Raw genomic sequence first — 25,506 nt, forward strand, 5'->3', positions numbered from 1 at the left:
ATAAAACAGTTGGAAAGCTATTGAATTATTTTCAATTAGTTAATCAACAATCATTTATTTTCCTTCTATTACACGTCAGTGACTGTGCTAAATACTGAGATACAAACACAAAGGTTAAACAGTAGCTATACTTTCAGAGCTTACATTCCATAGAAAGAGGTGATGTACATATGATGAAAAAATATAAAGACATCAGTTTATCTGAAAAATATGAGAGTTTTAGCAAACAATAAATTCAAAAGTGTTATTATATCTATTTTACAGATGAAAAAAGACAAAAGAAGATTAAATGATTTACCTAGGCATAACTAGTGTATGTGTGTCTGTGTGTGTGTGTGTGTGTGTGTATATAGAAAACAGATAAATAATTAGACAGACAGACAGACAGATAGATAGATAGATAGAGATGGATAGACTTTAACTGAGGTCTTTCAGATTCCAAACCTGGCATTCTATCCCTATGCCAATATGGATAAAAAACTCAGTCCATAATTGAATAGAAGAAAGAGTAGAATAGATTACTTTCTAAAAATTGGGTAATATTTGACAACCATTACTTGACCAAAGAATAGAAGAGTATCATTTAAAACAAGGGTTTGCTCTACTCCATGTATGCTTTTATCAACTTTAATTCCAATTCCTTACTTCTCAATGAGAACAAGTGTCTCTATTTCCCACCCATTCCTTTCTCCCTCCTTTATTTAATTTCATTCTCTTCTCAGATAAATGTGTAGATGGGTGGAAAAGTTGGGAGTAAAGAGGGAGGGATTAGTGAACAAAATTGCTTAAGGTTAACAGGAAAAAAAATAAATGTTTTCATTCTTTTGCTTTTTACTATATCAAAATCTTATTCTTAAAACTATTATTTAATAGTTCAAATTTTAAATAGCTCATTTATTTTGGTAAATAAAAAATTTTGGTAAATAAATACTGAATATAGTCTCTGCATGGCTATATAAAAGATAGGCTGTGGTTAAAGATATATCAACCTGTGGCAACTCTGGTAATGAGTTTCTCTGAAATTAGACTAATCCTGTGTTGAGAGGGAAACGTATAAAGAAACTAGAACCTACCAAAGTTTGCATTTTATTGGTATAGCCTTTGAGAAGCCATGGTCCCCTCCACAAAACTATTAAAAGATTATAATGGTTTTAAAGAATTATAATGTATTCTTTATATAAATTTTGATTTTTTTTATAATTTTCAGTTGGACCGAATGGTGATTGGGATCACTGGGAAAATACACTGATCTTCTCTAGTGGCCAAGAAAATATTATGAATTCAGCAGCTCTGATTCCTAAAGACAGAAAATTCATTACAATAATGCAATATTAAGAGTTTCATTTAAGTATTCTCTCATTCTCTCTCGCTCTTTTATTTTAATTCATGGGACTGGAGAGGAAATCTGTGATTTCATTGTCAGTTTTCTCACCTCCTACTAAAGCCAATGAGCACTCTTTGGTTTATAATCTGACATTATTTCCTCAGACACTATGAGATTATATGTTTTGTCCATTGTCATACAGCCACTACATGACAGGTTCAGGATTCAAGCCAGGTCTTCTAGGCTATAGTATCCTGGGATTCATTTCAATTACTTATTAAATCATAACAGTCAGGGCAAAGTTACTATAGAGATCACTTGATGAGACACAGAGAAGGGGAGCCATTTTTTCCAAGTTCATGTAGCAAGTTGCTTAAATAGTATTTAAACTCAGGGGTTCTGATTACTAATCCCATGTTCATTCCAATATAACAAATAGCATGAAATATTTTCTAATATCTTTACATAGAGGAGCTTCTTTAAATCATAATTCTTGATTATTCCTCATCTTGGCTTTGTAACATTTTTGTGTGGTTTTTGTTTGTTTATTTTATGGAATTTGGCCACAAACTTCTGTTCTAATGATACTAGTGGCAACAAGTGAGTCACTGAAGAGAAGGCATCATGGAAATTAACAATGGGAGACATGTTATATTAAATATTAATATTGATTCTATGTCTAAATTAATCATCCTACAGAAAAGGGAGATTTGAAAAGATACTTTATTTTGAATCATAATTCAAAGAAATAGTTGTATGTGACAAATGATAAAAGATGATTTCTGCTCCATTCACCCAATAGAAGAAGACTTTCAACATGAGTATTTTTTAATGGTTCTAGGCACTTCTCATAAGATTGATTCCTTGGCCTTTAGTCCTATGACTCATAATACTTTCCAATTCAGTCATCAGTCATTTAAAAGAAAACTGCTTTATATCTTTTTTTTTCTACTTCATTATATGGTGATACTATATAGCCCGATATATCAATTCACCAGAATCAAAATTTTAACAAGATACTGAGCAAAGGAAAGCAACATGAAATTAATTTTGTTAGATAGTCCTTCGTGTCTAAAATATTTTCCCTACTTGTTCTATCATCCAAAACACAGTTCATGTTCATAGCAAATGAGTTTGGAGAAGGACAATTTGGGTTCAAATCCTTGCCTTGGTATTTAGTCCCTGTGAATGCTCAGGTAAGTTAGTTTGCCTCATATTTTTCATCTGTGAATGTGGGAAGTGACCTAGATGATTTCAGTGGTGATTCTAGGAACTTTGTAAAGCCTTTTCAGATTACCCCAGTTTCAAAGGTATCTTATTTTCCTGATCTTTTCATAGCATTTCTCTGTACCATACACACTAAGACACTTGATTTTTGTCCTTTAATTTGTAATTGTTTAAAATACTCCTTCAAAGTTAAGTTCTTTCATCAAATGTTTTTTTTTTTCCCTCCCAGACAACCTAGCACAGTCCACTAGTCACATTTTTATCACAGATTATGATTGACTCTTATAGGCACATTCAGATAAAAAATTGTCTAGCTACATATGTAAACTACTCCTACTTTACAACTGAGAGTGTCAGACAATTGCCTGGAGAACTGAGAATTAAATGACTTCCCCATTATCATACAGTCAGTAGATGCTGGGGGCAGAAACTGAACCCATGTCTTTCCGATTCCAATCCTGATTATCTATTTACAATAAAATATGAAACTTATTTTTCCTACAAATATAATAGGTGCTAAATAAATAATTGGTAACTGATTCATCCCGGTAAGCAGGGTTGTACCTAAGGGGAAAAAACTATGGAAGTTCTCTTTTGGTATTCCAACCCATTCCAATTAGACTTTATGGTACTAAATACTAATTCTTTCTCCCTCTCTCTTTCTTTTTACCCAGTGTTCTCATGTTCTTTCATCTGTCTCTCCACCAAAATTTGCTCTCCAGAAAGCATCAGATAAACCAATTTACATGAAGGTACAAATAGCTACTTAGAATTACTGGCTTACCTTTCAAACAACAAGCCTCATGGTTCAGCTATGTTACAATAATAAACATTATGCTTCCTAAATTCTTTTATCAACTTAATGAACTGTCAACTAAATTTTCACGATCTCAAAAAATTATAGCAAAATTAATCTGTTGAAACAAAAGGTCAAAAATCTTAAAGGAAGGAATAGGAAAAAAAAGTAGGAGGGAAGTAGACTTAGGATGAACAGATATCAAACTATACAACAAAGCAATTATCATCACAATAGTTTAGTACTGATTAAATAATAGAAAAGTTGATCAATGGAACAAATTAGCTTTAATAAAAAGGTTAGAAGCAATTGAACATAGTATTACAGTGTTAAATAAAGCAAAGGATATTATCTACCTAGATAAGAACTCCATGGGAAAAAAAAACAAAACACAAAAAACTTCCTAATATAGTTCATGGCACACAGTATATACTTAATAAATATCTAATTGTTTGAAATATTCACCTCAAATTTTCTGGTAAAATCTTAATATCTAAGACATGTAGAAATAATAATACAGGTATATGTAGAGAAAGTACAATTCCCATTATAATAATGATCAAAGGATATTAACAGGAAATGATTCTGAAAAAAACATTCAAGTTATCAACAATCATATTAAAAATGTTCAAAGTCACTAATAATAAAAAAGTAACTTTGAGGTTTTATCTTACACCCATTCAGATTGATAAATATAACCAAAGAAGAAAATTGCAATTATTAGAGTATATTTGACATTAAAAAATTGTTAATGGAATTATGATTTCTGGGATCAGCCATTTTGAAAACAATTTGTAAGTATATCTAAAAAGTCAATAAATCATACATCATTTTTGACTTAATGTCATAATCATTAGGCAGATACTCTAATGGACAAAAGGAAAAAGCTTATATACAAATATATTTAAAGTTCTTTTCCCAGTAGCAAAAATGAAAATAAAATAGAATGTTATCAATTGGCAAATGGCTGAACAAATTTTATTATATGAATGTAATAAAATTTTATTGTACATAAAAATGAGGACTATGACAGTTTAATAGAAATATGGGAGAACTGGGGATAACTTCCTTGATAAGCACAATAATAATAATAATATCAAGGAAAAGTAACTTCAAAAAAAAATCTCAGAACTTTGGCTAAAAAGCTGTCAAAAAAAAAACAAACTAGAAATATTAAGTCAAAAGAATGAATCCTTAACTATAGAATTTAATGTATTTGTCAGTAAGAGAGGGCAAATTTAATTTGGAGAAAAAGGTCTTAATGAATCCAATTCAGCCTTACAGAGTAAAGAAGAAAAAAAAAATCTGCTTGAAATAAGGTACATACAATTTCCACATAAAAAGAAAATAGCATCAAGGTTTGTTTTTTGTTTTTCCTTAAGTATGAGATATTTCTCCAAAATGTATAAATAAATAAGGGGGAAGAGATGGGTATAGTGGGGAAGCAAAAGATTGGGGATGAAGACAAAGAAGGGATCCATGGGTGGGGAGAGATTAAGTAATAGAAAGGCAAGTTAATGAGCAGAATTAAAGCAAAGAATTAGTAGGGCTAGCAAAGATATATGTGCATGTCTATGTGTATGTATATATGTATATATCTATATATGCATACATAAATATATCCTTGCTTAACTTAACCTGTTTTCCTTTATTGATTTTCTTTTTTAATAAAATAAATAAAAATTAAAAAATAATTTCTCTATCCCAAACAATAATGTCAATAAAGAAGGACCAAGAAAAAAGTGAGTTCAAAACTATATGCTCAAGACTGGAAAATCAACCAACACTTGTCAAGTATTAAACCAAAATACCTGTCTATTGCCTTATAACATTTTAAAAATTAAAAAAAATTGAAAGGTTTAATTTAAATTTAAAATAATTAAAATATTTTGTGAAAATGTAAACCTTAAATAGATAGCTTAATTTTATTATATATATTTTTCAAAGTAAGACATCATTTCACAAACCTTTCATAAACACATTTTATAAAGTCATTTAATAGAATCAAGGAGGGTACAACACATTTCATTTAGGCTTGAATAAATGTTAATTTTCTTGTACTCAGTTGAGTACTCTCAGCTATGCAAACTAGTGAATAAAAAAAACTTAACTTTTCCATGTTAAAATTTACCAGCATTTATAAATTAACATTGCATTTTACAAACTGTAAAGGCAGAAGATAGATAATTGTTTTTTTAAAGGAATCATTTATGGCTGACAACTCACACAATATGGGAGGGTTTAATGTGGTTATTAATGCATTCCAAAGACTGAAAAGCTCATATTGCATTGCAAAGCTAGTCTGTGATAAATGGAATTGAATAAGATTTGCAAAATGTTTGCCTTGTTACACAGAAAAAAAGAAACAACTTTTATTATATATTTCCAATAGTTTTTGTGATAGTAGAAATATATGGGGAGGGCTCAAGTTTTAGATAATCATATGTAAATGAAGTTACCCATCCCACTAAAATACCACAGACATACATGTGAGCGGATGCTGTACTCCTCAGGAAGATAAAATAAAATTTGAATGAAGAACAAAATTAACTGGACAGTTTTTTTAAAGCTATTCAATCAAATTCAACAAGCATTTATGGAGCATTATCATGTCCCAGCACTGCACTATATTCCATGAGATATTTATGGGGGTGTGGTTCAGGCTGGGGAAGGGGGGAAAGTGTAATGGGAAATAGCAAATACATAATATCTGCCCATTGGAAGTGAAACTTAAGCTAGAGAGACAACACTGAAGTTTTCATTTTATAAGGTTACTATTGTAGATAAAAAATAATATAGGATTAAATATCATGGGGAACTAGAAAACCCAGTGGATAAAGTGCCAGGGCAAGAGTCAGAAAGATTCAACTTGTTGAATTCAAATCCAGCTTCAGATACTTGCTAGCTGTATTACCCCGAACAAGTCACTTAATCCTGTTTCCACAAATGTAAAACTGAGCTGGAGAAGGAAATGGCAAACCACGCCAGTATATCTGCCAAGAAAACCCTCCCAAATGGGATCATGAAGAGTTAGACACAACTGACTGACTGAATCATGTTTTAGATGTAAGTGAAAGGATTCCATTCCATGCCTACTTCTCCACCCCCATCATAATTCAGTTAATGTAATCAGCTAAAGGGCATGCATGATGGAATTTAAAATATTTAAAGATGGTATACAATCTTAATAACTTTACTAGACTTGACCTCTTTGACTCATAAAAAAAGACGTTGATTGGCTAACCAAACAAGCTGATGACACCTCTGGGGTATTTAAATAGCTGAAATAATTTAAATAGAGATTCTGAAAAGCAATTTTTGAAGAATCCCACTTCGAGATAAGCTCTTAAAATGGAATCACTTTTTGTTGGGAAGAAAGCTGTTTTCTTCTCTTTTGCCTCATCTCTCTCTCTGCTTGTTCTCCTTCCCTTTCTCACTTATCATTCCTTTGTCTCTCCCTCTTCCCTTTCCCCTTATTTATATCGCTCTGATTCTCTGTCTGTGTCTCTCTTATCTCTGGCCCTTACTGTGTCTTTCCCCTTCTTTCTTCTTTCCAGTTGTGTCCTCTTCTCTCCTCTCTTTGCTTCTCTTCAAACCTCTCCTCTCCTTTCCTCTTCCATTCAGTTGCTGTTTCTGTTTCTGTCTCCTTCCTCTGTCTGTCTGTGTCTCGCTTTGTTTCTCTTCTCTCCTCTGCTCTCTTTCTCTTCTCACTTCTCCTCTGCTTTTCTCTTCTCACTTCTCCTCTGCTCTTCTATTTGCTGTGTCTCTCTCTTACCTTCTTTCTTCCTCCTCTCATTTTATCTTTCCTCTTCTCTCCTTTCACCTCTTTTTCTTTCCTTTTAAATTCTCTCTGTGTTTTTGTTTCCCTCTTCTTCCTCTCTCTGTCTCTGTCCTTCACTGTCTCTCCTCTCCTCACCTCTGCTTTTCTCTTCTATTCGCTCTGTGTCTCTCTCTTACCTTCTCTCTCTTCCTCCTCTCATTTTATCTTTCCTCTTCTCTCCTTTCACCTCTTTTTCTTTCCTTTTAAATTCTCTCTGTGTTTTTGTTTCCTTCTTCTTCCTCTCTCTGTCTCTGTCCTTCACTGTCTCTCCTCTCCTCTGTTTTTCTCTTCTATTCTCTGTCTCTGTGTCTTCTTCCATCTCTCTCCCTCCTTTCCTCTTCTTCACCCCTAGTTCCCCATGCCATCTTCCTCTCTCTCAACACATAATTTCCAAGGCTCCTTGCCTCCTTCCAGATCTAAATCTAACAAAATAAGGATGGAATCAATGATAATAATAATGGTTAGCATTTATTCAGCATTTTCAAACTTTTTAATCTATATATAATACACACAAAATAGAATATGATGGGGACAAAAGCATGATCTATGCAAAATGATCTTGGAAAATTTGAAAAGAGATTAATTTAATCCCTTTTCTTAAAATAGAAGTAGCATATAAAGAAAATAGGTATGGTTTAAATCCTTGCTGAAAAATTCTCCTTTCTAACACTAACACACTAACACACACACACACACACACACACACACACACACACACACCTGCAAAAAAAAAAAATTGAGAAGATTCTTCCATTTCAATTCTCTCTGGAACTAACTGTTTCCCCTATGCTCTAGTTGTCATTCAACCCTATTTCTTAAAGTCCCCTCTTGATCTTTTCCAATCCCATCTATTTTTTTATTCCCAGAGTTTAAAATCTCTCCAGAACTCATTTAACAAAATACATCTATTTCACAAACTTCCACACTGTAGTGCATCCTAAATATATCCAAAAAATGATCATGGGTATGCACACAGATTATCAAAGACATTAAGAAAAGTATCTCTTTAATTCATTTCTTAGGACTCATATTTAGAAAGATATAATGGAAAATAAGTCAGTAGATTCTATATGCTGCAAAGCTTCAATTTATTTTGTGAGTGAGTTGAATATAGTGTTTCAGAAAACTAGTGATTAAGAATACCATAATTTATTATCTAGAAAAAGAAATCTACAGTAGATTTTCTTTGAATACAAGGTTTGTTCTTCTCTAGTTTAAAACTGATAGCAAGAAAATTCATCTTTCTAGCTGTCAGGCACTTTTAAAAAGTATAATTTGTTTTCTGAATAAAAAGCTCTTTTGTATGTGAGTGCATCGTTTCAATTCCTAAAATGAAATTTCTACAATCTAAATCAACATAATACAAGAAATTTACTAATAAAGCCAAGAAAGAATATTGGAGTTCAGGTATTACTTTAAACACATTAGAATAGGGGTCCCCAAACTTTTTAAATAAGGGGCCAGTTCACATCCCTCAGACTGTTGGAGGGCCAGACTACAGTAAAAACAAAAACTTTGTTTTGTGGGCCTTTAAAAAAAAGAAACTTCATAACCCTGGGTGAGGAGGATAAATGTCCTCAGCTGCCGCATCTGGCCCAAAGACCATAGTTTGAGGACCCCTGCTTTAGAACATATGATATGTTTGTTTTATATACATAGTTAATAAAATACATTATTAAAGAGTTAATTCCACTGGCAACACCACACATGTCAACACTAAGACTTCAGGAATTGTTAAAAACAAAACAAACAAACAAACAAAATAACACAACAAATAAGAGAGAAAAAACATTAGAAAATAAACAAAATAACAACCATCTGAGAAATTAGGGCTTATATAATTGAATGAATAGGGTAGCACATCCAAAATTGAGATGTTTTATATAGTATCACTTTTAATCAGGAATAAAAATTCTTAAATAAAAGATAAGCTATTGATTTCTAATTATGCAAATATCACCATCCAATTACAGCCCTCCTTCAATGTGATTTTATATTGGTAACTTGCAGGTATGCACCCTTATTGAATGTTTTTAAATTGAACTAACATATACCTGTTTTGTGATTCCCAATCACTCTTTTTCCCAATGATTTAAGGACATGTCTTCTAAGACTTGAATTTCATTTTGTATTTATTTTCTCCATAAAATTTCATGATATAATTGTTGAATAAGAAACAGATTGTCTTTTGAATCCTCAAAGGGTGTGGGATTTTCAACAATGTGAACACTCCACAGATACAGATTGTACTATCTCTTGTTTAGTTGATGTAGCTGCTGTGGCCTAAAAATTCCTCAATTTAAGATCAGACTCAAACATAGCTAGGCTCAACTTATGATTAAAGAGTTACTATCGGTGGAGCCAAGGTGGCCGTGTCAAGTCGGGAAGCTGGTCCAGCTCTCCCAGTTTCCCTTGAAAAGCACATGAAACCAAGCCTCTGAACAGACTCTGACTGAATGAAACCATTCTCCAGCTCAAGATAGACTGAAAAAAAAAAACTTCAAGAAAAGTCAGTCTCACTGGGGTGAAAAGGGTGTTCAGCCCAGGTTTGTTAGACTCTGGGAAAGTCAGTGAGAGGTTCTTAACGACAGTAAATCAGCAACTAAGACCCTAGATCCTGGCTTAGTAGAGGAGCATATCAGGGGGGCAGTCCCCAGTCCCAGCTCAGAAGGCAAACTCTGGGAAACCAGGCTGTTTCCTGAAAAAAAGCAGGCAAAGCTACCCCTGCAAACACATGGAGCATCTGCACTCAAAGCCAAGGCTTAGACCTGCCCAGGAAGCTTGGATAGGGTTCCCTTTACCCCAGGAGCAGAGCTCAACCATAAAAGTAAAACAAAAAAAGGAGGAAATACCAAAAGAAAAGGAAAGAAAATAACAAGAAATAGAAAAGAAACTTGACCACAGAAAGCTACTATGGTGACAGAACAGACCAAAATGCCAACTCAGAGCAGGACAGAATGTCCACAAGAGAAATCTCAAAGAGTGATATGAATTGGTCTCAAGCCCAAAGAGGCTTCTTGGAAGTGCTCATAAAAAACTTCAAAAGGCAAATAAGAGAGGTAGAAGAAAAAATAAAAAAAAATAAAAAATAAATGAGAGGTACACATAAGCGAGTCAACGGTTTGAAAAGGAAAGGAACAAAACTGTTTGAAGAAAACAACTACTTAAACAGTGGAATAAAACAAATGGAAAAAGATGTAAAAGATAGCTGATGAAAATCGCACATTCAAAACTACAACAAGACGAATGTAAGTTAAAGACTTTGTGAAGCAGCAAGAATCAATCAAATAAACTAAAAATAGTGAAAAAATGGGAGAAAATGTGAAATGCCTAAATGGCAGAATAGGTGACCTAGAAAATACATCCAGAAGAGACAATTTAAAGTATGGATAGTATTTATTCTACAAGAGGTTATTAAGGACAGATACATTGATTCATGTAAATCTTTATAGGCTTTTCTATAATCAGTTCGTTCATAACTTTTGTAGAACAATAATATTCCATTACTTTCATGTGCCACAATTTGTTCAGCCATTTATTTCCCAGTCAATAAGTTTCTTTTCCATTCTTTGCTACCACAAAAAGAGCTGCTACAAACATTTTGCACAAGTGGGTCCTTTTTCCTCCTTTCCTTGGGATACAGAGTCAGTAATGGCACTCCCAGATCAAAGGGTGTGTACAGTTTTATAGCCCTTCGAGCATAATTTCAAATTGCTCTTCTGAATGGTTGTAGCATTTCACAACTCCACCAACAATACTTTAGTGTCCCAGTTTTCTCACATCATCTCCAACATGTATCATTATATTTTTCTGTCATCTTAGGCAATCTGAGAGGTGTGAGGTGGTACCTCAGAGTTGTTTTATTTTGCATTTCTGTAATCAATAGTGATTTAAAGAATTTTTTTCATGTGACTACAAGTGGCTTTAATTTCATCATCTGATAATTGTCTGCTCACATCCTTTGATCATTCATCAATTGGAGAATGATGTATATTCTTATAAATTTGTTCTTTATATATTTTAGAAAAGAGACCTTTATCAGAAACACTAGCCATAAAAAATTTTTCCCCAGCTTTGTACTTCCCATTTAATCTTCTTTCTGTTAGTTCTGTTGCTGCAAAATCTTTCTTAATTTATTATAATCAAAGTTGTTCTTTTTGCCTTTCATAATGTTCTCTAGTTCTTCTTTGATCCTCCTTTCTTCAAAGATCTGATAAGTAAATAGCCTCTTGTTCTCCTAATTTGTTTATGGTTATTATGTTTTATTTCCAAATCTTGTATCCATTTTGACCTTAATTTGGTATGGGGTATAAGATGTAGATCTATGCTGACTTTCTGACATATTATTTTCCAGTTTTCCCAAAATTTTTGTAAAGTGGCGATTTCTTATTCCAGAAGTTGAATAAGAAATAAAGTGGTGGCAATTCTGAACAAATTTATTTATTTTTGTATTATCAGTACCTAGTATACTGTCTGTCAAATAGAAAGAACTAAATAAATTAATTTTTGACTTAATTACAAGTCTAGAAACTATTAATTAATACTACTTTAAAGTGCTTACTGTATATCCAACACTTTGCTATATTGGGGATACAAAGAAAAACAAATCACAATCTCCCTCTTTAAAATGTCTCATATTCTAAATATGCCACCCAGCCACCAAAATAGCTGTAAAAGCATCCTTGTTAAAAATATAAGGAAAGACCACAATTGAATATGTCCTAAGTGCTTATACGTTTAAAACGCACTGTATATCAAGATATAAGACTGAGAGGGGCAACATAGGATAATTAATAGAAGGCATAACTCTTTTAAAGTAAGGAATATCTAGGGTCATGTCGTGATTTTCATACAAATCAAGTCAATTAACCTCTGAGTCTCCAAACAGCTGTTTAAATATGTAAGAAAAACATGAGGAATTTCTAGATGGAAGTTTTCTGCAGTTCTACCACAGATTTATGAAAGAAAAAAAATGCAGAAAAAAGCCATAAACTTTTGAAATGTCTAAAATAAAAAAATTAATTGTACCATCATAATTAGTAAGTAGCATTGCATATTTACAAAACACTTTACATATTACCTGATTTGAATCTTCTAATAACTCTGCTAATTAACAGTTTGATAGACATTATTGTCCCCAATTCAAAGTAGGAAATGAAGTCAAAATTAGTTGAGTTGCCAAAGTTCATAAATGTAGTAAGTATTTAAGGCAGGATTTGTGTATAGGCCATAGAATCATAAATTTAGAGCTGGTCGGGACTTAAGAGGTTACTAAGTCCATTTTCATCATTTTAAAAAGATGAAATTGAGGTACATGGAGGTTAAATGGCATTCCTAGTTAAAACAGCTAATAAATCTATAAGTTAGGATTGTGTTTTTTTGTTTTGAAGTCCAATGTTCTCTCCATTATGCCACAAAACATGACATAAAAAGAAAAATAATTGGCATATATATATTGCTTCTTTAGTGTAATGATCATTAATATTCTAACTTTACAAATGAGGTTATAATAAAAATAATAACTGACTTTTACATAGTGGTTTCTGGTTTACAAAGTTTACAATGATATGAGGTTAGCAACAAAATAATTTTACTAAAATAATAATAATAATAGCTAGGATTATATAATGTATAAGGTTTTCAAAGGATTATATCTATGTTATATTGCTTAATCCTCCAACAACCTTGTGAGTGATAGGTTATTATTATTCCCATTTCACATATAGGAAATTGAGCCTGAAATTAATTGAGTAGCTTGCTGCACAGTTGGATTTGGATCCTGTCTCTTGACTATAAAATCATTGCACTCTCTAAAATATCTCATCTCTCTATGAATCTTGGGATATGTTAATCTCCTAAAAATATAGTTAGCTCCTGTATAACTCTTTTGCACAATGCACTTCAATAGTTATATAAAGTTGAAGTTAAGCTGATCATGTATTATCTAAAAATAAGCAAAATATAATTTTCTGAAAAGAACTTAAATTTCTTCAGTATTTGTAAATTTAAATGTCCATTTTGAAAATGTTTGTTTCATTGTTATGTAATTACAGTTAAATATATATTATTATCAACCAAGACTATAACATGTAATTCATATAATTTACATTCCAATTTCCCAAACTTTAATATAGCCAATATTGATTGCTCACATATTCCAAAATGAGATGTAAACAATAAAGATGTTTTCACTGCAAATATAACATTAGCATAAGTATTTCAAAAATCAATAAAATGTATGAGTAGAGTAGCTACTCATATACCAGTAGAGAGCTCCCAAATCTCATCACCAGTTTTATTCTCTGTCTTATTCTATGCATTTATTTCAAAAATTATAATAACAAAATGTCTAAATCTAAAATAGAAATATATCTCAACAAATCTCTCAGTTATTATTCCAGAACTTTACTGTTTGATCACATTTGGACTCTTAGATATTAATATATCACTTTTAACAAACTTAAACATGATGATGAAAATCATTCCAACCTATTCATCCTGTCCTACAGTTTTATTATCAATCATTGTGCCAACACTGAGTATGTTTTAATAGATTTCTAAAAATTTTTGAGGAAGAATGGCAGATATTTAAGAAAATCTACTGAATCTTAATTTCTTTCTATTAATTATGATATTAAAAAAGAAGACATTAAAACAGGAACAAGTCAAACTTTAACAAATGTTACTTGCATTTGGACTGCAAAAATCACATTCTATCATTCTGTAAGTAGTCCATTGTATTTTTTGAGGAACTTCTTCAGTAAGTCTGTTTCTAAAAGAAAATTAAACTTGATTCTGCAGAAAGTGTTCATTTAAAAATGATTTTGCTAATGTTTCAAATGTCAACTGATGATGATAATTTTATTCAAATATGACAGGAAATTAGAACAAGAGAATAACTATCAAAGGTCATTAATCTTACAATTATTCATCAGCAAGCATCCTATTTCTAAGTGACCTGGTAAAGGTAAGCATAAATACAACTTGTGATTGATTATTTTGGTGATTTGTCTTAGTTTTGGATTAGGCACATCACCTAGACAGTCTACCATTTTGTTTTCAAACACAGAGTTTCTGAGATTGCAAGCAAAGAGATATTACAGCAATAGATCAAAAATGTTAAACTGCTCCATTAATTTGGATGGCATAAAGTGCCTTAGAGAGGGATATGATAATTATAATATGTCAAACATACATAGTATATGTCAAGAATACTATCCGATTAAATGATTAAGTTCTTGTGTTTATCCCATAGAATCATCAGTTTCTTTCAAAGCTCAATCCATAAACCACTTTCTATATGTGGTACATTTTCCCTTTGACTCAAGTTTATAATATGTTTCTTTTCCCCCTTTCCTGAAAATTATGATGTACTTGTATTGCATATATTCTGGATCTACTTTATATTTCTATATTGTATGCTCCCAGAGTATATCAGCTTCTTGCTAAGATGGAGGTTTTGGTTTTGTAATTTCTATGTAGATATCCCCAGAGTTTAGTGCACTAACTGGCACAGAGGATCTACTTAATAGCTGATGGGTTCTACAGTCAAAATCATAGATTATATTTTCACTACCTCTTTCTTTATTCTTTTCTTTTTCACTCTGAAACCTTGTAGAACCAAAAACCCAAGACAAGTTATTCAAGAAAAAAGGGAAAAAAACTTTGTGATCAGTTAAATATACCATTCATGGTTAATTAACTGATGTTTATTTTCTAAATGTCTACAATGTACTTATTATATACACCTATTAACATAGAAGAGATTTTTTCAAATATTTGTTCAATAAACACCAATTAAAGATATACTATCTTTATGGCACTGTACTAAATAGAGGGTATAACCTCTGACTTCAAGAAGTTTATGCCACAATGACAGTAGGAAGCAAGGTAAATATACAGAGGCAAGTTAAAAATGTATATACACACTCACATATAGTCATAGAGCATTGCTATACATTGATAAATTAATGTGGGAAAGATATTTTCCATACTTTCATCAATGTAAAGGTCTTCATGAGTGAAAATTTCCTCCCTTTTAGTAGATTGGCAAGTAAGGGTCCTTTAAGTGACTTTCCCATGGTTACATAGCAAGTATGCCCTAGAGGTAGAATTTAAACTCAGGTATTCCTTATGTCAAAAATGTCTGGCCATTTACCCACTATGCCATTCTGTCTCTGTAAAAGGAAGGAAAAGAACAATGAGATTTTTGTAAATCTTTATTCTAATTAACATTATACTACCTTGGACCATATAAAATCTCAGTTATATCTTCTATGCAACATTTATACAGTTTAGATGATTCATTTTTGCCTTCCCCCCTTTTACAACATTTTAACTCCATTCTTATTTAATATTTGGCCTCCTTGCTGTTCCTTGAACAAGACACTCCATTTCTCCACTCTAGGAATTTTCTCCAGTTTCTCCCACTCCTGAAACATTCTCCTTCATCATTTCTGTATATTGGGTTCTCCTTTTTCCTTCAATTCCCAATTAAATTCCCATCTTCTACAGAAAATTTTTTCCTAATCCCTCTTAATTTTAGTGCTTTTTCTTCTCTTAATTATTTTTTATTTTTTCCTCACATGCTTTCTGTTTGAATGAATATGTTAATTTGTCATCTCTCCCACTAGTTTGTAGGCTATATGATGACAGAAACAATCTTTTGCCTCGTTTTGTATCCTAAATGTTTAATATAGTGCCTTTACTTAGTAGGTGTTCATAAATGCTAATTGATGGATTTAGTGTGATATTGAATGATTGAAAACCATTCTGGCTCAACCATTATATGAAGGTTATACATGGCTTTATTATACTACAAATTTAGATGTTTTCATGGTGACATAATATCTATAAAATTATTTGAAAACAAAATTTTTGTAGAAAAACCTGGTAAACGAAGAAATATTCTTCTTTGAGGATGATTTTACCTTATTTTTGGGGGGTCAGGGACCTTTTCTACTTTAATATGCAACTTTTAGAACTCCTTTCCTTATACCTCTTATAGAAATATAAATGCACCACCATCCTTTCCAGTCATACATGTTTATAATCTCATATTCAATCAATACTTCTTTTATCCAAACCCTAGTTTAGATCCTCATTAACTCTTATTTACACTAAAATAATAAGATTCTAAGTAGTTTCCATGACTTCTACCTCTCTCTTCCTCTATTACTACACATTACACATAGAAATAAAAATCATAGGTAAGAATAGATTATATGTCTGAGCCTGTCACTCTCCTGATCAAGAAGTTTCATTGACTCACTATTACTTAGAACATTAGATATAATTTATTTTTTAGTAGGCAGAGGATTCAATTACTTGACTTCAAGCTGCCTTTTTGAGTTTATTCCACAGTTAATTCTCTTCATGATTTCTATGAGTCAACCAAATTGTCCAACTTGATGTTTACCATATATTACATTCCATAGCCCATGCCTGAATCTTTGGCCTCCATGTCTAGAGTGCATTCTTCTCTCATCTTTGATACAGAATATTTAACCCCCTTCAAAGTATCATCTGTAGGAGGCTTTTAATGAAATAAGTGGCATTTTTTCCCCACAGTATCCTGCCCCAGAAACCAGCAGCCATTATAATTTACTTTGTATATTTTGGGCAACTACTTGTATATATTGTCTTATCTGTTACAATGCCCATTGAAAGCAAGACTTATTTTCTTTTAGTGTTATACCCATGTCCAGCATAATATTTCACACAGAATAGGTGCATCATATATATTTACAGGTTATACATATATTTTAACTCCTGTTTAAGAGTTGTCATCCTCTAAAAACTCAGTATTTGAAAAAAAAAAAGGTGATGGAAAAATTGGAAAATATTATGGCAGGAAATAGGCATTGACCAACACCTAATACCATATACTCAGATAAAGTCAAAATGGGTTCATGATTTATACATAAAGGATGATACTATAAACAAATTAACAGAGCAAAGGATAGTTCAGCTCTGATATCTGTGGAGAAGGAAGGCCAAAGAGCTAGAGAACATTATGAAATGCAAAATGGACAATTTTGATTACATTACAAAGTTTTCTATAAACAAAATCAATGCAGCCAAGATTAAAAGAGAAGCAGAAAACTGAGGGAAAAAATTTACATCCACGGTTTTTGATAAAGGCCTCATTTCTAAAATACATAGAGAATTGACTCAAATTTATAAGAATACAAGATGTTTTTCAGTTGACAAATAGTCAAAGGACATGGGCAGACAATTTTCACACAAAGAAATTAAAGCCGCTACTAGTCATGTGAAAAATTCTAAATCACTACTGATTAGAGAAATGCAAATTAAGACATCTCCAAAGTACCAGTCATAGCTCCCAGATTGGCTAAGATGACAGGAAAAAAAAACAGTTTTCATTCCCCCATTAGAAAGTGAAATCCTTGAAAGTAGAAACTGATTTGTTTTGTTACATTTTCTTTGCTCATTTTTATGTATGTAACATGATGTTGTGAGGGGAAAAAAATCAAAGCCATGGAAGCCAAATAGAATTCTATTATATATTATAATAATAGGACTCTATTATAGTAGTTTAGGTAAGAGATAAGGATGATCTGAACTAGGGGATGGATTAAAAAAAAAAAGAGATGTTTTAGAGCCAGACTCAAAGAGAGAATAATAAATATTAATAAATATTTTATCAAGTTAGCTATGTGTAGCCTCACAGATATAAAATGAGAAAACCATTTGAGGCTGACTTATCTAGTCCGGTTCCTCATATAATTGATGAAAAAATTCAAAGTCAGGGCTGTGAAGTTACTTGACTGCACAAAAGCTGTAAATATCACAGAGAGGTTGGATCTCAAATGCTTCAGTTATGGATGCAACATTCTTTGTTCTGTCTCCTTGGTTAATCATTAAATGCTTAAGAATCATTTTGGGTGATACACTTGTTTATTCTTATTTTTTAAAGAACTCATTAAATTAGAAAATCAGTTTGCTTAGAACAGTAACTCAAAAGATAGGCTATATCCAAATTGAGGAGAGGAAAAATTAGGAAACTCTATTCTCCAGTCAGAGATCCACCTTGCTTAATTTCATCTGCCAGAATACAAGAAGACCATTTCTATTTTGTGCTCATACACATTAGTTGCAGCTGCAGTGTCAAGAAATGTACAATACTGAACATTTTGTGTTTAGCAATCGTTAAAATGTAGGCTGCAGAGGCATACATTAAACTAATTATGTATATTGGAAAGGAATAGTGTACTTGAATGCAAATATTAACACATAAGTTTTTATTCGTTATAACTAGAAATTAGTAATGGAATTTTGTAAGTATAGATGACAATTAAAAATTCAATGTTTTCCTAGAAATTTTCAGGCACTCCAATAATTTTGCAAATTTGTATCAGTGTTCTTTTACTTATCATTCCTTTCAAATGGATTTTCAATTCTCAAATAATGGTTAACTTCAGTGAAATGAAACACAACGAGCATGTAAACAGAATTAGGCTTTTGATTGAATTTTAACTCCTCATCCTGTATAGTATCTGTAGAAAGGCACTTTCCTGTATGTATTTTGATGTATAAAGTGGAGCCAATTCATCATTTCCAATATTTTTTTTTTGTAAAGCCTGGATGAGACTATGGATCAAGTTGGTTCTGTAAACATAATGCACTTATAATACTCAGAAATTTCAATAAAAACCTTGAACATTATAAAATATATTTTCCAAGGTTTGTATATGTGCAGCAAATTTTAAAAACACTCAAGAGAAAGATAACAAAATCTACACCGAACTATTATTTTTAACCTATTTTATTGAAGTAATATTGGTACAACTAATTGAACTAGGAAAATCTCTCTCGTATAGAGGTAGATGAATCACCCCTGTAGTCCATATATCCCTGGGGCAAAAACAGACTCTAAAGTGGGGTCACAGTCACTGTACTGACTCCCAGAGAAATGCTAGGAAACAAAACTGGAAATACACAGTGAAAATAAGAGACAATAGAAACTATTGATGGCCAATTCCATTTTCCCTATCTTTTCTTTTCTTCCTTTGCAATCTTATTCTTCCTGCATCTCATTGGAAAGATGAAATGGAAAGTTTACATAAAATAGCATACTGCCTATATTGTTTCTGACTTTTATATTACAGGTTATATCATTTTTAAAAAACACATCCTCTTTTCCTCTACTTCCTTAACCTTTGGTCAATTCACTTGCAAGATGTATTTATATTCCTTTGAATGTCAAATATCAATCACAATTGTCTATTCTAACATTTTTCTTTTATTTTGCATTATGCCATAGCATAAGCAAATTATTTATATCAGATTTTTGGCTGGAGACAATAATAGTATTTTTATAATTTCCTTGATTGAAATTCAGTGTGATTCATAATATAGTTTTCCCCTCAGGTTCCTAATAGTTTTGTGAATGAGTATATTTTAGGTGACTCCCAATTTGACCCAGGGGGCAGGAATGGAATTCTGAAATTCATTAATCTTAAGTAGCCATCCTATAAAATTAGCAGAGAAATGTCCCAAGGAGTCCCAAAGGGAGATACTTGCTGTGGATTGTGGAAAAATTTGGTGGAGGTAATAAATCTAATTCTAAAATTGGTATAACTATGAAATGAATAGAATTTTGAAATAAATAAATATTCTGGATTAATTTTACCTATTTTTAACAACTACATGTATACATCACAAGATCAGATGAGAGGAACTATACCACAATGGAAAAATGTTAGGAAGAACTGAGTTCAAAAATCTTTATTCAAATGCCTATTAGTTATGGCAAGTGACTGAACATTTTATGTTCAGTCCATTTCTTCAGTTGTAAAGAGGAGATAATAATAGTATCTGACCATGAGAGTTGTTGTGAGGTTTACAAAATATAATTTATGCATGATACTTTGTAAACTTACAGCCCTATGCAGTTGGGAGATATTACTATTATTTACTAATAGTCAATAATAACTCATTTATAATCAGTTTGACTCCTATACATCCATTCAAAATAAATTAATTATGCATTTATTGTAAGCCAACCACTCTACTGAGCACTATCACATGAAAAAAACAAAATGAAACTTTTCTCTGTCCTCAAAAGCTTTTATTGGTAGGAAATAACATGTAAATTTAAAAATTTAGAAATAAGATATGTGTCCTACTTAATCTTCTTTTCTCTTTTTTAATGTATTGGCCATGTCCCTGAGATGACAACTGAAAGAGAAACTGGCAGAATGATTTTTGATCATTTTGAAACATGAGAGTAGACCTGATCTTTCAATTCTTACCTAAGATCTGAATGAACTCTAATTCTCATTGGGGATGATATTTTGCATTAAGAGAGAGAAAAAAAAAAACTTATACATGATGAGGTCAAAGATTTGCTTCCTGTCTTCTTTTATCCTAGGACTTAGACTTCTGAGCTTCTTAGAGTAAAAAAAGAGGAGCACCTCAGGCAGGCTGTGGTTGTAGGCACTGCTGCTCCTACTGAAAAAAGTGACTGATGACTGGGACATCTTGGGGAAAACCCAAATCACTGCTTCTCTGGAGCCTCCCTGCCCTAAGTGTAAATAAAGTTGATAGAGGTCAGCACAATAGGAGGTATTCATCCTGGAGAAGGACCAGGAATCAAAAGAAAAATCCATAATTTCACAGACTGCAAACTACTGCTCTTCTCACTGGGCTTTTAAGCTGATGGAATAAAAACCAAGTATTTTATATTTGTTCCTAGAGGCAAAAGAGAGCCACTGGAATTCATAGAGTTGGGAGGTACTAAGAGTGACATGATCAGACCTATGTTTTAGGAAAATCACTTTAGTGGATGAATGGATAATGGATTGGAGTGGGAAAAGATTTGAGGCAGGGAGACCCTTAGCAGTTTACTGCAGTAATCAAGGTGCAAGATGACTAGATAGATGCCTATGTAGCAATTGGAAATGTGAGATTAAAGTTCAGGAGAGAAATTGGGGAAGATAGGTACATTTGTTTTCTTTTTGTTTGTTTGATTTTAATTTTATTTTTTCTGATTATACACGCATATGCATTTAAAAAAATTCCTTATGACATATTGGGAGAAAAAAATCAGAACACAAAGTAAAAATCATGAGAGAAAAAAAAACAGAAGAAAAAGAAAAAAACAGTGAACATATCATGTGATGATTTATATTCAATCTCCATATTTCTCTCTTTGGATGCAGATGGAATTTTCTATCAAAGTTTATTGGCATTGCCTTGGATCATTGAACTGCTGAGCAGAACCAAGTCTTTCATAGTTGGTCAATGCATAACCTTGCTGTCACTGTAGATAATATATTCTTGATTCTGCTTGTTTTGCTCAGCATCAGTTTGTATGAATCTTTCCAGGCCTTTCTAAAATCAGCTTGTTCATAATAGCAGATTTGAGAATCATCACCGTGGATGATATATAAATCCATGAGATCTGATGTGTTGATGAAGTAAAACAACATAGAGGGAGAAGGGACTCTAAGAAAAAACCCTAAGGGTATGGTTAGAAGACATACGCTTATACACAAATTCTGAACGTTTGTGGTCATGAGTCCCTGGAGTTATAACCAAAGATCAGGGAGATTCTCTTTCCACACACACATACACACACACAAACACACACACACACACACACACACACACACACACACACACACACACCCTTCCTTGCTAGTGAATTCCTCCTGAAAATGACTTTCCTTGATGACATTGCTTAAATTTTCAAATAATATTCCTTAAATTCTTCTGTAATGTTAATTTTGCCTTCCTAAAATGTAAACTTGGTAAGACCACAGAGTTTTTTGTATTTGACTTGACAGGGAAAAGTAAATACACAACAATGAGGGGAATGGGGGAGAAGAAATCTAGCAAGATCAATTGAAAGTTAAAAAAAAAAAAAATCTTAGCTTGGACCATGAGCTCAGTTTTAAATACACATGGAAGCCATTTGATAAGAAAACTATTTTAGACACATGTTTAGGCTCTTTCTATGGTAGCAGTTTTATCTGAAGAAAATGGAAACAATCTAAGTGGAAGGCTAATGTCTAACCATTATTTTTCTGAGTCTGGAGCAGAGACACAGCCCTCCCTCACTTAAATCCACTTCACTTGCATGTCATAGCAACATATCCCTGATCTCATGATCCTTTTTGAGAACGAAGGACAAACAACAATCTCTGTCATATTCATCTCTCCACATTGTTTCATTTTATCTTGTGCTATTTGGATGCATGTCTTTTTCATGAAGTTTAACATCAAGCAGTGAATGAAAACGAATTTGCTTTGAATGCTCAATTTACAGAGGAGTGTAAATGAATGTTATGAATTAAGCAAAGGTTCTTTTGAGTCCTTAACATGTTGATCATTCCGTAAAATTATCTGGCAAATCTAAAACTACTTTAAATTTACTTTTTATGAAGGGAAAGGGAGGGAGGGAAACAAAGAGCCATAGAGAATCAGAGAGAGCCAGAGCCAGATACAGAAAAGGAGACAGAGACAGACAGATACACACACAGAAAGACAGGGATATACACAAAGAGAGAGATAGAAATAGGGACACACATACAGACAGAGAAACAAAAATAGAAAGGTGAAGGAAGGGGAGAAGAAAAAGAAAAAAGAGAAAGAAAAATGAAAGATAAGAAAGGAAAAGAACAGAAAAAGGAGAAAAGAAAAGAAAGAAGTTAAAGCCAAAGATTTATTGCAAGTACTCTGGTTCCCAAAGTGTTTCCATTTTTCTCACTCCCTATAGAGCTACTTTAGAATAAACCTGTCAGGAAGCAGGCAGAGATGAGTACTGATTTATTAATAACAGTAAAATGTGACTTAGACTTCAAGATACATTAAAATTGGTGAAGGATCACTTAAATCTAGGGAATGGACCATTGTTTTTATGTTCAAAATGATTCTTTAAGAAAATCAGACATTAGGTAGAGCAAGTGAGCCATTAGCTTAAAAAACAGTAAGAATAAAGAAAAAAAATTAAAATGATAAACATTTCCTTCAAATTTACATCAAAGGATAGGAAAGTGATCGTGTTTAAACCTTCAAGAATCCTTCTGAAATTAGAATAACAAAATAAATGATATCTCTCATTTAGCCATTTATGTTAAGTGTTGAAAGAAAACCTTCAGAGAGGACATTTCAATGTTTCTGATAACCAGAATGGCTAGGAAGGAATCCAAAAGGAGAGACCTGTCCACCCCTTTGCTGACAAATTGTATAACAGCATGTTGCTACTTCATCTTGTAACAAATTTGCATTTTAATATTAGTGATCTAGTTTCCATCATATGGCTACACAAGAGCTAATGATTTTCTTACCACTAGAGAAGCAAAGAATTTCTGTCTTGGGTTATATAAACTTTTACAGACTCTTCAGGCTGTTGCACAAAATATTTATAACTTGGTGAAAGGGAAGATAAAGAAATTCAAAGTGAGCAAAAAAGCATTTAATTTTGATTGGTTGAAGCATAATTAACAGTTCATTTGACTTGGCCAATATTCCCTCCACATCCCCATATTATTTTTTTTGAAATGTTAACAATTTTCTTTAAAGTTTCACATTCCAAATTCTATCCTGTCCCTTCTTCCCTGAGATGGTAGGCAATAAAATATAGATTATATTGATCACTTTTTCCTCATAGAATCATTAATCATTAGTAATGGAAAGAATCATCTAATCTGCTCAATCTGACCCCCTCTTATTCATTTCAGGAAGTTAGCCCTTTAACAATTGGGTTATTTTTCCCCTCCCAATGATAAAGGTCATGCATATTTTCTGCTTCACTGAGCCCCTAATTTATATAACTGTTTGAGTCACAAATGCATTTTAATAAGCTTCTGGTATTATAACTAATTTGACATATGGTTTTATGAAATTCCATTTTGTAGCCAAATTGCTGAACAAGCTGTAATAAAGATACTGTTTATATTATACATTAAACATTTCTTCCAGGCACTCTATTGAAAATCTTAGAATTCAGCAAAGCAAAGAGAGGAGTTATAATCACTTAAAAATCTTGGTGCATTTCAAAGAAAAAAAAACAGCCATCTGTATGGCTCACATACCTCCGTAGCAAACTGCTGCAAGCCACCAATATTAATTGGTCCCTCTTCTGATGCATATAAATTGCATCCACCTACACAAAGATCTGAAGTTGGACACACCATTCCACAACTCAAACCAAGTGGATTATCTGAAAAGATCATCTTAGCTGCTCCATAGTAGTTCTGCAAATACAAAATAAAATAAACAATGCCATTACATAGTGGAAAAGTGAAAGATATAAGGAATATAAATATTTTCAATATTTAATTTATTAGCAATATGATTTAAAAATCATTAAAGATTTGAAAATGTCTCTGTAGTATATACTACTATGTGCCCAGTGAACATTTAATGAATCATCATCATTTAATAATATTTATCAAGCTTCCTTAATTGAATATGATTAGATAAAATTAGAAAATATTAACCATTCATGAGTTTTATAAAATATTTTCAATATTAAATAATTCGAACTGTTTTAAATTTAAGTGTCATCTAAATATATACTGACTGTAAATATCTAATTTCATTTTTAACAAGAGTAACTTCTTTCCCTTATATGATTTAGACTATGAAAATATATGGAGAAAATCCAAAATCTGATATTGTTAGACTAAAATCTTCTGTAGTTTGTCTTGAATTATTCTCAATTCCTCTGTTTTCCCTTGCTAACTTGTCCTGAGCTCCTCATTTTCTTTCTCCTCAGGTTCAACTCAATTCCAGCAATCCATTTATAAATTTCACAACACAATTTTAAAGTTCTGTACGTATATAATGCCAATTCATGTAACCTTGTTCTCTACAAATGTGATACAATTTTTCTGAGTATTCATGAGTCCTTTAACATCCACATACAATCTGACACAGCACTAGAAATCACAAAGAACCAATGTCCACCAATATCCTAAAACAATCTTAAATGAAGCCTGTAAATGCCATTCAGCTTTTCCACCTCACTCTCCTTCTATATTACATGTGTGAATTTCTGCTCCAGTATTCATAGGAAATTTAGAGGATGCAAAGTCTGTCCATTTTTACTTTCACTCTATTTTTTTTTTTTTTTTTTTTTTGCCACAATGAGTATGGATGGCTCTTTGCTTGAATAAAAGGAAGTCAAAACAAAACTCAAATGACCTTTGTTGCCTCACTGGTCATCAGTTCAAACCTCTGCCCTTTACTTCCCCTTCTGAGACTATCCCCCCATCTTTACAGATCACTTTTCCTGCAGGCAATGCGAAATCATGCTCTGCCTTTGAAATTTTGCCTACTTTCAATAAAGGAATCATAATAAGAAAA

General features: G+C 32.2%; 1 protein-coding gene across 2 annotated transcripts in view; it reads right to left on the reverse strand.

Moving 5' to 3' along the window:
* Positions 1–25,506, reverse strand: part of DPYD (dihydropyrimidine dehydrogenase) — a 968,100-nt gene that overhangs the window by 663,644 nt on the left and 278,950 nt on the right. For both annotated transcript variants that reach the window (XM_003769672.4, XM_031968578.1), the window contains one exon: positions 24,231–24,392. In XM_003769672.4, the coding sequence (XP_003769720.1) occupies positions 24,231–24,392 (162 nt within the window). The remainder of the gene's footprint in view (positions 1–24,230; positions 24,393–25,506) is intronic.

This window comes from Sarcophilus harrisii, chromosome 4 (genome assembly GCF_902635505.1).
Source record: "Sarcophilus harrisii chromosome 4, mSarHar1.11, whole genome shotgun sequence".
NCBI lineage: Eukaryota > Metazoa > Chordata > Mammalia > Dasyuromorphia > Dasyuridae > Sarcophilus > Sarcophilus harrisii.